Consider the following 13367-nt stretch of genomic DNA (forward strand, 5'->3'; position numbering starts at 1 on the left):
CAGATTTAAACAAACCAAGCTCCCCAAAAATTTGAAATGATATTTGCAAACTCCCTCCCCCTTCATTTTTTTCTATAAAACCAAAGTCTGGTCAAATATATCAAGTTTCAAAATTCTGATTAAGTTTCAAATTTTTAAAAAAATGGGAGAGAGGGGAAAATGTCATGAAAATTGTTTTGAAAATCCATTTGTTTTCTCTGAACTCTTGGATGGAGTCCTGATGATTTACTGTGCTTGAACTTTTTGCATTGCTCCCAGCTATCTTCTTTAAGAATGCAACAATAACGTTAGCCTACAGTTCACTGCTGAACTATGCAGAGATTAAAACTTTCTGAAGTATCAGCTGTTGCTCTTTAGATTAGAACATTTTCCACCTTAAGGACTCATTTGAGGATGTCAAACTCCTTTACAAATATCAACGTTTTAAGCCTTTCAACACTCATGTTAATAAAGTATTACCATCCCCATTTTACAGATGCAGAAAATGATGCACAGAGAGGTTCAGTGCCTTGCCCAGGCTGACCCATCTGAGGGCTTGTCTATATCGTGGAGTATAGTGCATTATGGGTGTGTGATTTCTAACGCTAACATGTAGACCCTAATAGTGTGCATTAAGCGCTCCCTTGTATGCATTAACATAGAACTGTTTCAGCACTATGTTAAAGTGCACTAGGGAACCTTTAGTACGCACCAGCTCAGTCTGCATGGACCAATTAATGCACAACACGTCAGCGAACTTTAGAAATCCAGGGCCGGTGCAAGGATGTTTCACGCCCTAGGCGAAACTTCCACCTTGTGCCCTCCCCTTCCCCCCCCCCCGCACTCCCGCCCTGAGGTGCTCCCCCCACAGCAGCTCCCCCACTCCGCCCTGAGGCACCCCAGCTCACCCATGCTCCGTCTCCACCCCGAGCACGCTGTTGCTGCTTCACTCCTCCTGCCTCCCAGGCTTGCAGTGCCTAACTCGATTGGTGCCGCAAGCCTGGGAGGCAGGAGAAGTGAAGCAGCTCACCCCTGCTCAGCCTCCTCCCCGAGCACACCATGGCTGATTCACTTCTCCTGCCTATCAGGCTTGCGGCGCCAACCAGCTTAGGCACCGCAAGCCTGGGAGGCGGGAGAAGTGAAGCGGCCATGATGTGCTCGGGGAGGAAGCATGACAGGGGTGAGCTGGGACGAGAAGTTCCCTTGCGTGCTGGCCCCTGTCCCTTACTTGCTGCAGGCAGCCCTCCCCGCGCTTCCCTGCCCCAGCTCCCTCCACCTAAATGCCGGCGGCGACCGAGGCGGTTGAAGATCCAGCTGCTGCGGTCACTGCCGAAGAAAATGGCGCCCTCCAAATCCTACCACCCTAAATGGTTGCAGCGGCCCTGTAGAAATCACACCCACATAGTGTGCAGTGCTGTACCGTGTAGACAAGCCTTGAGCAGGGACTAGAACACATTTCTCATTCCCATGTTTTAATTACAAATACCATCTTTCCACTGACCTTCCAATTTTGTTACATAATTGGTAATGAGTTGAACTTGAAAGGGCCCACACATAGATATTGTAGTGGGGCGTTGTATGTGGTTTTCTTAACAGTGTATAAATGCTGAAACTGTATAAAGATAAAAGGTGCTTTTTGATAACTGACAAGAGAAAATAAATGTCACAATAATGCTTTGGAACTGGGAATGAAGCAGCAGAGAGAGCAAGGAGGAACTACTACATGCTAAAGATCCTGGAAGTTAATTATTTTATAGATGTGGGTACAAACAGTTCTTCTCAATTCTCATGAGCACCACTAATAAAAAGGATGTGTGGCATGGAGATGCAGTTTCAAATATATATCCCTCATTTCACAAGTTTATAATACCTGTAGGCTTTAAAAATGTGCTAGGTACCACGCTAGCAAAAACATAGTGCCAGCAATTACTAAATCCCCATCCAACCCAATTTCTTTCCCTCTCTGACCCTAAAGTACACCGAGTTTTAGAAACAGGAAATTAAAGAGATGAGGCAGGAAGTGCCTACATAATGCATCAAATGATAACTTATAACATGTTTAAAATAATTTACAACAAATTTTTCACTAGTTATCCGAAGCAAGTGTACTGTATAATGATTACCCAAGCATAAACTGGCTAAGAGACTGTATATAGGAGAGAAAGAATCTGCATAGCTGCATGTGGTATGTGTTAACCATGATAATAAAAAGAGGAGAAAGTCTCTTCCTCCTGAAGTTTACATCATAACTTGAGTTAATTTTGCCAAACTAGTGTAAATGACACATCTGGGGCCTCATTGATTTTGAAGATGCATACAGTATAGACACTGTGTGTGATATCAGGAACTAATCCAAGAAAGAACATGTTTTTATGTACAGACCCGGTCAATCATATTAAAGTGATTCCACATGGGAGAGACTCATTCATGCATCGTTAGAAAATGCAACACTTCATCAACTTAACTTTGTTACAAAGAACAAAAGTGGGAATTTGTCCCACAGGAACTATGTCTATTTATTTATACAACTAATTTTGATGGAAACTTTATTAAAACCAGTTTTGACTGCTGACGTTTCTTCATGTTGCTTGCCAATTTTGCTATTTAAATGATACTCCAGGGCAGATAATAGAGTGTGTTACGGAGTTTTGTCACAGACTCTCTCGGACTTAACTCATCAAAAGTAAGAGGTATGATTCTTTTTCTGTAAAATATTGTGTGCACTGAATCATGATAATCAATGGAATTTTAAAGCCTTCAACACAACAACAGGCACAAGACAGCAACCAAACAGATTTTAAAACTGGCCTCCCTTGGGTGAACCTTTTTGCTATAAAGCTGGTTCCCTTGGCTACCGTCTTTAAAAGCTGTCAGTGATAGCCTTAGGCTATCTATACCATGCACCTTTTAGCAACATAGCTGTGCTGCTACAGATGTGCCACTGAAAGGCACTGCAGTGTAGCCGCTGCTTGTTGGCAGGAGACTGCTCTCCCGCCCACAAAAATCTTTCACCTCCAACAAGCGGCAGTAGCTTTGTCGGCAGGAGCACTGTTCCCACCCATGCTTTTCATCGGCAAAACTTGTGTCATTCGGGGGAGGTGTTTTTTTTACAAAAGTTTTGTCATTCAGGTTCCAGTGTAGACAAAGCCTTACTTCTGAGGTTATGCCTACACTATGCAGCTTTCAGCGACGCGGCTGTGCTGCTACAGCCATGCAACTAAAAGGCGCACAGTGTAGTCGCTGTTTGTCAACAGGAGAGAGCTCTCCCGCTGACAAAAAACGTCCACCCCCAATGAGCGGTGTTAGCATTGTGTGCAGGAGCATTGTTCATACCCACACTTTTCATCGGCAAAACTTGTGTCTTCTAGGTGGTGGTTTTTTAACATTTCTGAATGACAAAAGTTTTGTCTTTCACTTGCCAGTGGGGACAAAGCCTTAATGTCTGTGCTTGTGAGAGTTTAAATCCAGCTTGCTGCATGACAATAGTGATTTGTTTTGTGCTCATTCTCAATTTGTATCATTACTTAAAAGAAGAAAGAGATGAGCAAAATATCTTGGATAGTTTGGGGCAGTACAGTAACTCCTCGCTTAACTTTGTAGTTGTGTTCCTGAACAATGAGACTAAGGCCATGGCTACACTTACAGTTCTGCAGCACTGGTAGTTACAGCTGTGTTCGTACAGCTGTGTAGGGCCAGCGCTGCAGTGTGGTCACACTGACAGCTACCAGCGCTGCAGTGTGGCCACATTTGCAGCATTTGCAGCGCTGTTGGGAGTGGTGCATTGTGGGCAGCTATCCCAGCATTCAAGTGGCTGCAACGTGCTTTTCAAAAGAGGGGGGTGGGGTGGAATGTGATAGGGAGTGTGGAGGAGACAGACAGAATGGATTTTTGGAGTTGACACTGTTCTCAGCTCCCTGCCTTGCAAGTTCTAAGGACTGGAAGACACACAGTGCCTCCCTTCAATCATTTTAAAAGTTCTGACCCCCTTCCCCCACCCCTCTCTCATTCACTAAATGCAAATTATGTACTCCTAAGTAGCCGTCAGACCAGATAAGCATCTGCTCAACATGGACTTCCCCCTCCCCCTCTGCCGTGTGAGCGTACTGTTTCTCTCTTCAAGCAAACAGCTGTGAACATTCCAAAGTAATTCCCCTGCCTGCCTCCGTTCGCTCAGCAAACAGGAGCTGTGTTTGTTTTTTAAATAAGCAGTTTGGCTGAACTCCGAGCTCTCCCTTTCTTCCGGTTTGTTGTGGACAGGAATTCTGGGATACCTCCTTATACCCCGGAGGTCAATAAAAGCGCTGGTGTGGTCCACACTTGCTGACCAGTGCTGGATCACCAGCGCTGGAATCGCTACACCCATGGCATGACTGGGTGTACAGCCAGTGCTGCAACCAGGGAGTTGCAGCGCTGGCCGTGCTTTGCAAGTGTGGCCACATCCTAAGTTGCAGCGCTGTAACCCCCTCACCAGCGCTGCAACTCTCTAGTGTAGCCATGGCCTAAGTGAAACAATGTTAAGCGAATCCAACTTCCCCATAAGAATTAATGTAAATAGGGGGGGCTAGGTTCCAGGGAATTTTTTTTTAACCAGACAAAAGACTATATACATATACACACACACACACAGAGACAATATAAGTTTTAAACAAACAATTTAATACTATACACAGGAATGATCATTGTGAAGCTTGGTTGAGGTGGTGAAGTCAGAGGGTGGAAGAGGGTGGATTATTTCCCAGGGAATGCCTTACTGCTAAATGATGAACTAGCACTTGGCTCAGCCCACGCTGCTAATGTAGCTTCACACTCTACAAGGCAGCACAAATGGAGGGAGGGGAGACAGCATGGCAGACAGAGACAGTGACACAGCCTCTGTGTGTGTGTGTGTGAGTGAGAGAGACGCACATTGCCCCTTTAAGTATGCTGACCTCACTAGAAGTACATTGCCTTTTTAAGCAGATCAGCAAGTTGAGACAGCAAGTTCCCTCCATCCTGAGCCCTGTTATTCCCCCCCCCAACTCTATAGAGATGGGGTAAGTGGGGGGCAGGAGGGAGGGGGACTGTCATAAACAGATAGCTAAGGGTTAATGTCTTTTTCACCTATGAAGGGTTAACAAACAGTGACCTGCAAACACCTGACCAGAGGACCAATCAGGAGACAAAATACTTTCAAATCTTGTGGAGGGAAGCTTTGTTTGTGGGTTTTGGGTTTGGCTTTGTTCTCTCTGGGTCCTGGACGGGACTAGAGGTGCAACCAGGTTTCTGCCAATCTCCTTGCTACAGTCTCTTATCTATTCAGAATTGTAAGTAAGAAAAGGCAGTCATAGTCTTTTAATTTGTTTTTTTTTCATTTGCATATGTGTACTTGCTGGAAGTAGCTTAAATTGTGTTTCTGCTGGAGAAAGTTTCTTTCTATTGTTTATAGTTGAAAGACCCTGTAACTTTTTACCATCTAAAGTGCAGAGATAGAAAAAAGTAAAAGGTTCCTCTTTCTTATTAAAAGTTTTGCTTTTAAGACCTGTTTAATTTTTTTTCTCCTAGTTAAGGTTCAAGGGAATTGGTGGGGAGAAGGGAAGAATAAATTTTCTCTTTGTGTTATATTCACGCAGCTTGTATTGCCTCTGGGTGAGGGGAAAGGTAACACTCCTCTCGGTGTGGTGATTCAAGAAGTTGAATCAGGCGATCTCCTACTGTTCCCAGGGCGGGAAGGAGCTGGGAGGAAGAAGGGAGGGGGGAAGGAATGGCTTATTTCCCTTTGTTGTGAGACTCAAGGAATCTGGGTCTTGGGGTCCCCTTGGAAGGTTTTGGGGGGACCAGAGGGTATCAGGCCCTAAAAATTCCTGATTGGTGGCAGCCTATCAGATCTAAGCTGGTAATTAAGCTTAGGGGAATTCATGCTAGTACCCATATTTTGGACGCTAAGGTCCAGAATTGGGAATTATACTTGACAGGGACACCCTGACATTAGCAAGCAGGAGGCTCCCGGGAGCAGCTCCTGGGCAAAGGGCAGGAGCAGCACATGGCAGTTGGGGGAAGGACAGTTGAACTGCCAGCAATTGACAGCTTGCCGGGCAGCTGCTGCATAGGGAACTTAGGGGAGCCGGGGAGCTGATGGGGGGCTGCCAGTCTAGCTGGTTCCAAGCCCCCACCAGCTAGCTGCAATGGGCTGCTCTTTCTGCAAGCAGTGGACAACGCAGGTGGCTGCCAAACAACATTATAAGGGAGCACTGCACAACTTTAAACAATCACGTTCTCTAATTGATCAGCAATGTAACAATAAAACAACATTAATGGGGATGACTTTAAGAGAGGAGATACTGTATTGTTTTTACAGCGTTGGATTATTTTATTTGGCTCTTGCTGAGTCAGGAACCAGTTTTGAGAAATTTGTGTTTGTAAGGGAATTCCTGTTAAAACATATTTGCTACTACCTGACTTTTGTATAGTAACTCCAATTCACAGTCATCTTACTAATGTAATCATATGTTATAAGATATACTGATTACATTAAGAGGAATTTTTGACAGTTCTCATTATTTCTGCAAGACTCTTTAAAATTAAATTGAATTTGCCTCGGTATTATAATAAACAGCACAAAGGGCCAAGTTCTCATAAGCTCTGGAAACAGAGATAATAGCTCCCAGAATGAGTATACTAATACACTACAAAAGCACCGTATTCTGGGTGAGATCAACTGACTTACAGCTCCCTCCCATATAGTGATTCTGCTATGGTCTGTCAATATCAACCTGTTGTCTTTTGTGTTATACTTAGACTGTAAGCTCTTTTTGTTCTGTGTTTGTACAGGACCTAGTACAGTGGAGTCTTGGTCCATGACTCAGGTCTCCTAGGTGCTACAAGAATACAAATAAATAATGATAATAAATAATAATAATAATAATAATAATAGTAATAGCCAGGGGGCTGTGAGCAGGGCATGGCAGCCCCATATGTATAGCCACAGAACTAAATTGGTTGCTCCACCTGACCATCCATGATGTATGTTGCAGAGGACCCACAGAGCAGCCTCTCTCTAAATCTTTCTCAGTTCAGACAGCCAACTAGTGTTTTGTCAAAAAACATGCTGCATGTTTGTTAGGGATTTGGAAGTGGTTACATTGATAACACTATCTGCCTGTAAAAAGAATGAAAATATAATGTAATAAATATGAAAATAATTATTTTTATTTCTAACATTTAATGATAATCATTGTTTCCAGTGTTTTGTTGTGTCATCTCACGCACCACCTTTTAAAACAATTTTTACATTAAAAATGTAAAAAAGCTACTGAGAGAGAGAGAAGAAAGCTATTGTTGGTGGGGAAAGAGGAAAGTCTATGTGCTCTGACAAAGTTCTTCCTCTGCGCCTATTGGCAGATTTTCTCACCTCAGTGATCTTCCCCACAGTCTGGATCAAATCCTCCTGTGTCTGATCAGGAGTTGGGAGGTTTGGGAGGAACCCAGGCCCACCCTCTACTCTGGGTTCCAGCCCAGGGCCATGTGGATTGCAGCTGTCTATAGTGCCTCTTGTAACAGCTACAACTCCCTGGGCTGCTTCCCCATGGCCTCCTCCAAACACCTTCTTTATCCTCACCACAGGACTTTCCTCCTGGTGTCTGATAACACTTGTACTCCTTCATCCTCCAGCAGCACACCCTCTCACTCTCAGCTCTTTGTGTCTCTTGTTCCCAGCTCCTCACACGCACTTCCTCTCCTCTGGCTCCTCCTCACCTGACTGGAATGAGCTCCTTTTTAAACCCAAGTGCCCTGATTAGCCTGCCTTGATTGGCTGCAGTGATCTGATCAGCCTGTCTGCCTTAATTGGTTCTAGCAGCTTCCTAATTACTCTAGTGCAGCCCCTGCTCTGGTCACTCAGGGAACAGAAAACTACTCATCCAGTGACCAGTATATTTGCCCTCTACCAGACTCCTGCACCCCACTGGTCTGCGTCTGTCACAGTGCATATTATAGGATGTAATTACTGCTCAAGAAGGATGCACTCAAATGGTGGCTACTTTATCTTATTGAAGAAGTTTCCATGTAAATATAATTGCAAAAATCCTACCCTCACACCAGTAAATCCCTGCCACTCCTTGTGAATGATAGATATCGTTTGCATCCTGAGTCATGTTATGATTTGGAAAGAATGCAACCCTGTTGAAATCATGCTGGCATTAAACAGTCTGCCCATTGTAACAGCTGAAAACGTTACTAACATCAGAAAGTAGAATTCAAATTCTCCTTACATGGTATCAGTGTCTCAGGGGAAAGCAGTCTCCCTGTGTTATTTAATGAAGTCCAGATTCTGTTACCCTCTGCCATCCTTAATCACACCACATAGTACTTAACTCCTTGAGCAGTCCATTGACTCCACTGTGATTATTCAGAGAGTAAAGTACTACTCAATGTGAGTAAGGATGGCAGAATCTAGCCCTAAATTATGGCCTTTCTAAAACCTGTATTATACACATACCAGTGCACTTAGCCGTATTTTAGCACCTAAAAGACTTTCTCAGTATTTTTGTGTCCCAAGAAAGGTTTTACTAGCATGAACAAAGAGCAAAAGAGATTTAGGTGAATAGTTATTATGGCAGCTAAAGAGTACTAATTTACAATGATGTATTTAAAAAAGAAAGCTAATTTTAGTTAATGTTAATATCCTTTGCTTTTTGATGTGCTATTTTGAAGATCATCTTATTGTCTATGAGTAAGACAGATTTTAAATATTGATTGCCCACTAACTTAGTCTAGCAACAACACACACCCGATCTCTCAAATAACAGAGCTTAGTGTTACATTCTGAATATTGACCATATGAAGAAAGAAAGTCCATTTCCTACCTTGTAGCTTTTGTGGTTAATGGTGAGACATTATCAGGCAGTGGTGGAGCAGCAGTAGTTGCAGGTAGAAGATTCAAGACGTCTTGACCACCAGATCTGTCTGTACTCTTCTTTTCCTGCTTTTTCTTTTTTATATCTTGCCCATTACCAGGTGGTTGGCCTGGTTCCGGAGCCGGGGCTGAGGAAATATTCTGAAACATTAAGGAAAAGGGTCAAGTAAGTAACTCATAATATAATCTAGAGTACAGAAGATTTTGTAGACCATTATCTAGCTTCCATCATTTTGTTCCATCCAGTGACAAAACTTTTGAGTAGGGTACCTATGATGGAACTCAGAGATTCTATCCTTAAGCCATTTGCTTATCCTAACTATATATTGAACAGAGGGAAATCGCTGAGTCAAAAATAAATACAGGAAAAAGAGAAGAGATGGAAGAATGCAACAACTGTTTTCAAGCCTGAAACTGCTCAAGGCATTTACTGGCCCAACGAGGTATTCATCTGCTCTTTCTCAAGCCCAGCAAATGCTTCCTTGTGCTAAGAGCATTTACAAGGACCAGAAGGAAGGATGGAAACAAGCTATAACTTATTTATTCATAAAGGTGACAAACAATTTGCAAAATAATAATAATAATAAATCAACGTGAATCAGCCTAGGACCCAAAGCAAGACAGTCAGAGCCAGATTTCAAATTCTCTCCCATATTACAAGGGTATTCAAATCCAAGGTTTGGCATTCAATTACTGAAGTTAACAAAACAAAAAAAAAAAAAGGAAGGCCTGATTCTCCCCTGCCGGGTACCTTGTGCAATCATTCACACCCACATAAAGTGGGTATGAAATGTCATTCTGACTTGGTAACGTTATACCCACTTTTCACAGGTGTAAATGGACGGCAGAGGAGAAACTGGCCCTGAGCATGAGCAGGCTCAACTCAGGACTCGGCAGGCCAAGCATGCAGCTTTGTTGGCAGCACAAGAGATCATATCAATATAGCATGAATTTTTATTTTCAGTAGCTTTCCATAAGCCCAATACAGTCTCCCCACTCACATTCCTACAAATGGAAAAGGTTTCAGAAATTTCAACATATTAGCTTCCTGGCTGACAAATCTGTATTTCAATTCACAAGAGAAGCTTGTCATAAACAGATAGCTAAGGGTTAATGTCTCTTTCACCTGAAGCACCTGACCAGAGGACCAATCAGGAAACCGGATTTTTTCAACTTTGGGTGGAGGGAATTGAGTGTCTAAGGTCTTTGTTTTCTGGCTGCTTGCCTTCTCTGAGCTTTGGAGAAGTAGTTCTGTTTTCTAATCTTCTGTTTCTAAGTGTAAGGACCAAGAGATCAGATAGTAAGTTATATGGTTTCTTTTCTTTGGTATTTGCATGAATATAAGTGCTGGAGTGCTTTGATTTGTATTCTTTTTGAATAAGGCTGTTTATTCAATATTCTTTTAAGAAATTGCCCTGTATTGTGTCATCTTAATACAGAGAGACTATTTGTATTTTTTCTTTCTTTTTTATATAAAGCTTTTTTTTAAGACCTGTTGGAGTTTTTCTTTACTGCAGGGAAATTGAGTCTGTACTCACCAGGGAATTGGTGGGAGGAAGAAATCAGGGGAGATCTGTGTGTTGGATTGCTAGCCTGATGTTGCATTCCCTCTGGGGGAATAGGAAAGTACTTTTTGTTTCCAGGATTGGGAACAGAGAGGGAGATTCACTCTGTGTAGTTTCACAGAGCTTGTGTCTGTTTATCTCTCCAGGAGCACCTGGAGGGGGGAAGGGAAAAAGGATTATTTCCCTTGGTTGTGAGACTCAAGGGATTTGGGTCTTGGGGTCCCCAGGGAAGGTTTTTCAGAGGGACCAGAGTGCCCCAAAACACTCTAATTTTTTGGGTGGTGGCAGCAGGTACCAGGTCCAAGCTGGTAACTAAGCTTGGAGGTTTTCATGCTAACCCCCATATTTTGGACGCTAAGGTCCAAATCTGGGACTAAGGTTATTATATGGTGTGCAGCTGGTGGGAGATAGACAGAATCCAGAAGCCAGTAGAAATATTATATTTTTCGTTTCTCTGCTAAGGGATTTTTAGCAGAGAGAAGCAGTTGGTTTTAAAAGGGAACCAGAGAGAATTTTTTTTTTCTGCTCTCTCTCGCAGTTTGTGGCTTGCATGTTAAGCAGAAGTCGTTAAGGACTATTAACAGTCTTTTGTCACACAATAGCACTCCCATTGAGAGTCATACCAGCACTTATAGGCATGCAAATAAAGTGGTTTTTCTGGTTTCCCTTCATTGAACATTAGCTAGAGAGAGAAAAGGAAAAAAGCACTGTTGCTAGGCAGACTCCAGGAGGCAACAGAACCTGCAGTTCAGAAGATAAACACCGGAGGGCACCCCAACACAAGAAAACAGGAACCATGACTTCTAAGGCAAAAATTGACGCCGAAGAACTAATCAAAGAAGCTGAACACAGGCGACAACTGGAAATAAAACAAAAAGAGATGGAGATGAAAGAAAGAGAAGAACAGATCAAAGAGGCAGCCTACCAAAGAGAACAGGCAGCCTACCAAAGAGAACAGGCAGCCAAAGAGGCAGCCAAGGAGGCAGAACACAAAAGAAAACTAGAAGAAGAAGAGTTGGCCCACAGAAGGAAGCAAGAAGAAGAAGAGGTGGCCTACCGAAGGAAACAAGCAGAAGAAGAGTCGGCCCACCACCGAGAAATGGAAAAACAACAAAAAGAGAATGAAGAGAAGGAAAAACAGAGAAAACATGAACTGGAGTTGGCAAAAGCTGGGCTGCCTGTGCCAGCCAACCCTAACAACCCGGCGCCAAATATTGCTCCACAGCCCAGGAAATTTCCCACCTACAAGGCAGGTGATGACACCGAGGCCTTCTTGGAAAATTTTGAAAGAGCCTGTCTTGGGTACAAGATCCCCGAAGACCAGTACATGGTAGAATTGAGGTCACAGCTCAGTGGACCTTTAGCAGAGGTGGCAGCTGAAATGCCTAAGCACCAAATGAATGACTATAAACTTTTTCTAACCAAGGCCAGATACAGGATGGGGATAACCCCAGATCATGCCCGTCGGCGCTTCAGAACCCAAAAGTGGAAACCAGAGGTGTCATTTCCCAAACACGCCTACTACATTGCAAAAAACTATGAGGCCTGGCTAACAGGAAACAACATTCAAACCTTGGAAGAACTGAACCTCCTCATACAAATGGAGCAGTTCTTGGATGGTGTTCCTGAAGACATCACGCGGTACATACAAGATGGAAACCCCAAGAATATCGCTGAGGCGGGGGAGATTGGAGCCAAATGGATGGAACTGGCAGAAAGCAAGAAAGCTACTGTCAAGGGGAACGATTACCCCAGGGGGCACACAGACCATAAACCCTACAACCGAGGACAGCCAAAGACCCCACATACCACCCAAGTAAAGCCACAGATACCCTACCCTTCAACCTCACCAGTCTCCAGTAACTCACCTCGGCCCAGTGACCCATCAGATGGAAGATGCTTTAAGTGTAATGAACTGGGACATATCAAGGCCAAGTGTCCCAAGAACACCATGCGAGTGCAATTCATTACACCACCATCACACCAAAGATCCCCAGGCCCGGATGCCTCTCAAATACCCTTGGAGCGAAGGGAAAATTTGAGAGTGGGCGGAAAGAAGGTTACTGCGTGGAGAGACACGGGGGCACAAGTGTCAGCTATCCACCAATCCTTCGTTGACCCCAAATTCATCAACCCGAAGGCCAAAGTTACAATTTACCCCTTCATGTCACAAGCTGTAGACTTGCCTACAGCTCAACTGCCTGTCCAGTACAAAGGCTGGTCAGGAATGTGGACTTTTGCAGTCTATGACAATTATCCTATCCCCATGCTACTGGGGGAAGACTTGGCCAACCAGGTGAGGCGGGCCAAGAGAGTGGGAATGGTTACACGTAGCCAAACCAGGCAAGCTTCCAGACCCATTCCTGTTCCTGAGCCGTCCACAGAGGCCCCGTCTGTGTTACCAGAGACCCAGACAGAGGTAGTGGACCCGGATTCCATGCCTACCACTGAAACAGCCACAGCATCTCCAGTCCCAGGCCCGGAACTGGAACAACAACCAGCACCAGCAAGTGCAACTACATCTTCAAACTCAACGCCAGAGGGCGCCAGCGAGCCACAACTGGCAGAAGCAACAGACAGCCATACCCAAAAGGCTCAGCCAGAGCCTGAAATACCCTCAGGTGCACCAGCGAAGAGCGGTTCACCAGCAACGGAAACAACCCCATCACCTACATCGCTTCCAGAGGGACCAAGCCCAAGTCCACAGTCTGAGGAAGAACTGGTGACCCCAGCCTCAAGGGAACAGTTCCAGACTGAGCAGGAAGCAGATGACAGCCTTCAGAAAGCTTGGGCGGCGGCACGGAGCACCCCACCGCCTCTCAGCTCTTCTAATCGATCCCGGTTTGTTATAGACCAAGGACTTTTATACAAGGAAATTCTTTCTGGTGGACACCGGGAAGAATGGCAGCCGCAAAAAACAGTTGGTGGTTCCA

The 13367-nt window shown here is 44.2% G+C and overlaps 1 protein-coding gene across 12 annotated transcripts in view; it reads right to left on the reverse strand.

The window, feature by feature from the left end:
- Nucleotides 1-13367, reverse strand: part of TACC2 (transforming acidic coiled-coil containing protein 2) — a 235694-nt gene that overhangs the window by 174706 nt on the left and 47621 nt on the right. For all 12 annotated transcript variants that reach the window (XM_050958914.1, XM_050958913.1, XM_050958906.1 and 9 more), the window contains exon 4: nucleotides 8820-9010. In XM_050958914.1, coding sequence (XP_050814871.1) covers nucleotides 8820-9010 — 191 coding nt within the window. The remainder of the gene's footprint in view (nucleotides 1-8819; nucleotides 9011-13367) is intronic.

The sequence above is a fragment of the Gopherus flavomarginatus genome, chromosome 6 (assembly GCF_025201925.1).
Source record: "Gopherus flavomarginatus isolate rGopFla2 chromosome 6, rGopFla2.mat.asm, whole genome shotgun sequence".
Classification (NCBI taxonomy): Eukaryota; Metazoa; Chordata; order Testudines; family Testudinidae; genus Gopherus; species Gopherus flavomarginatus.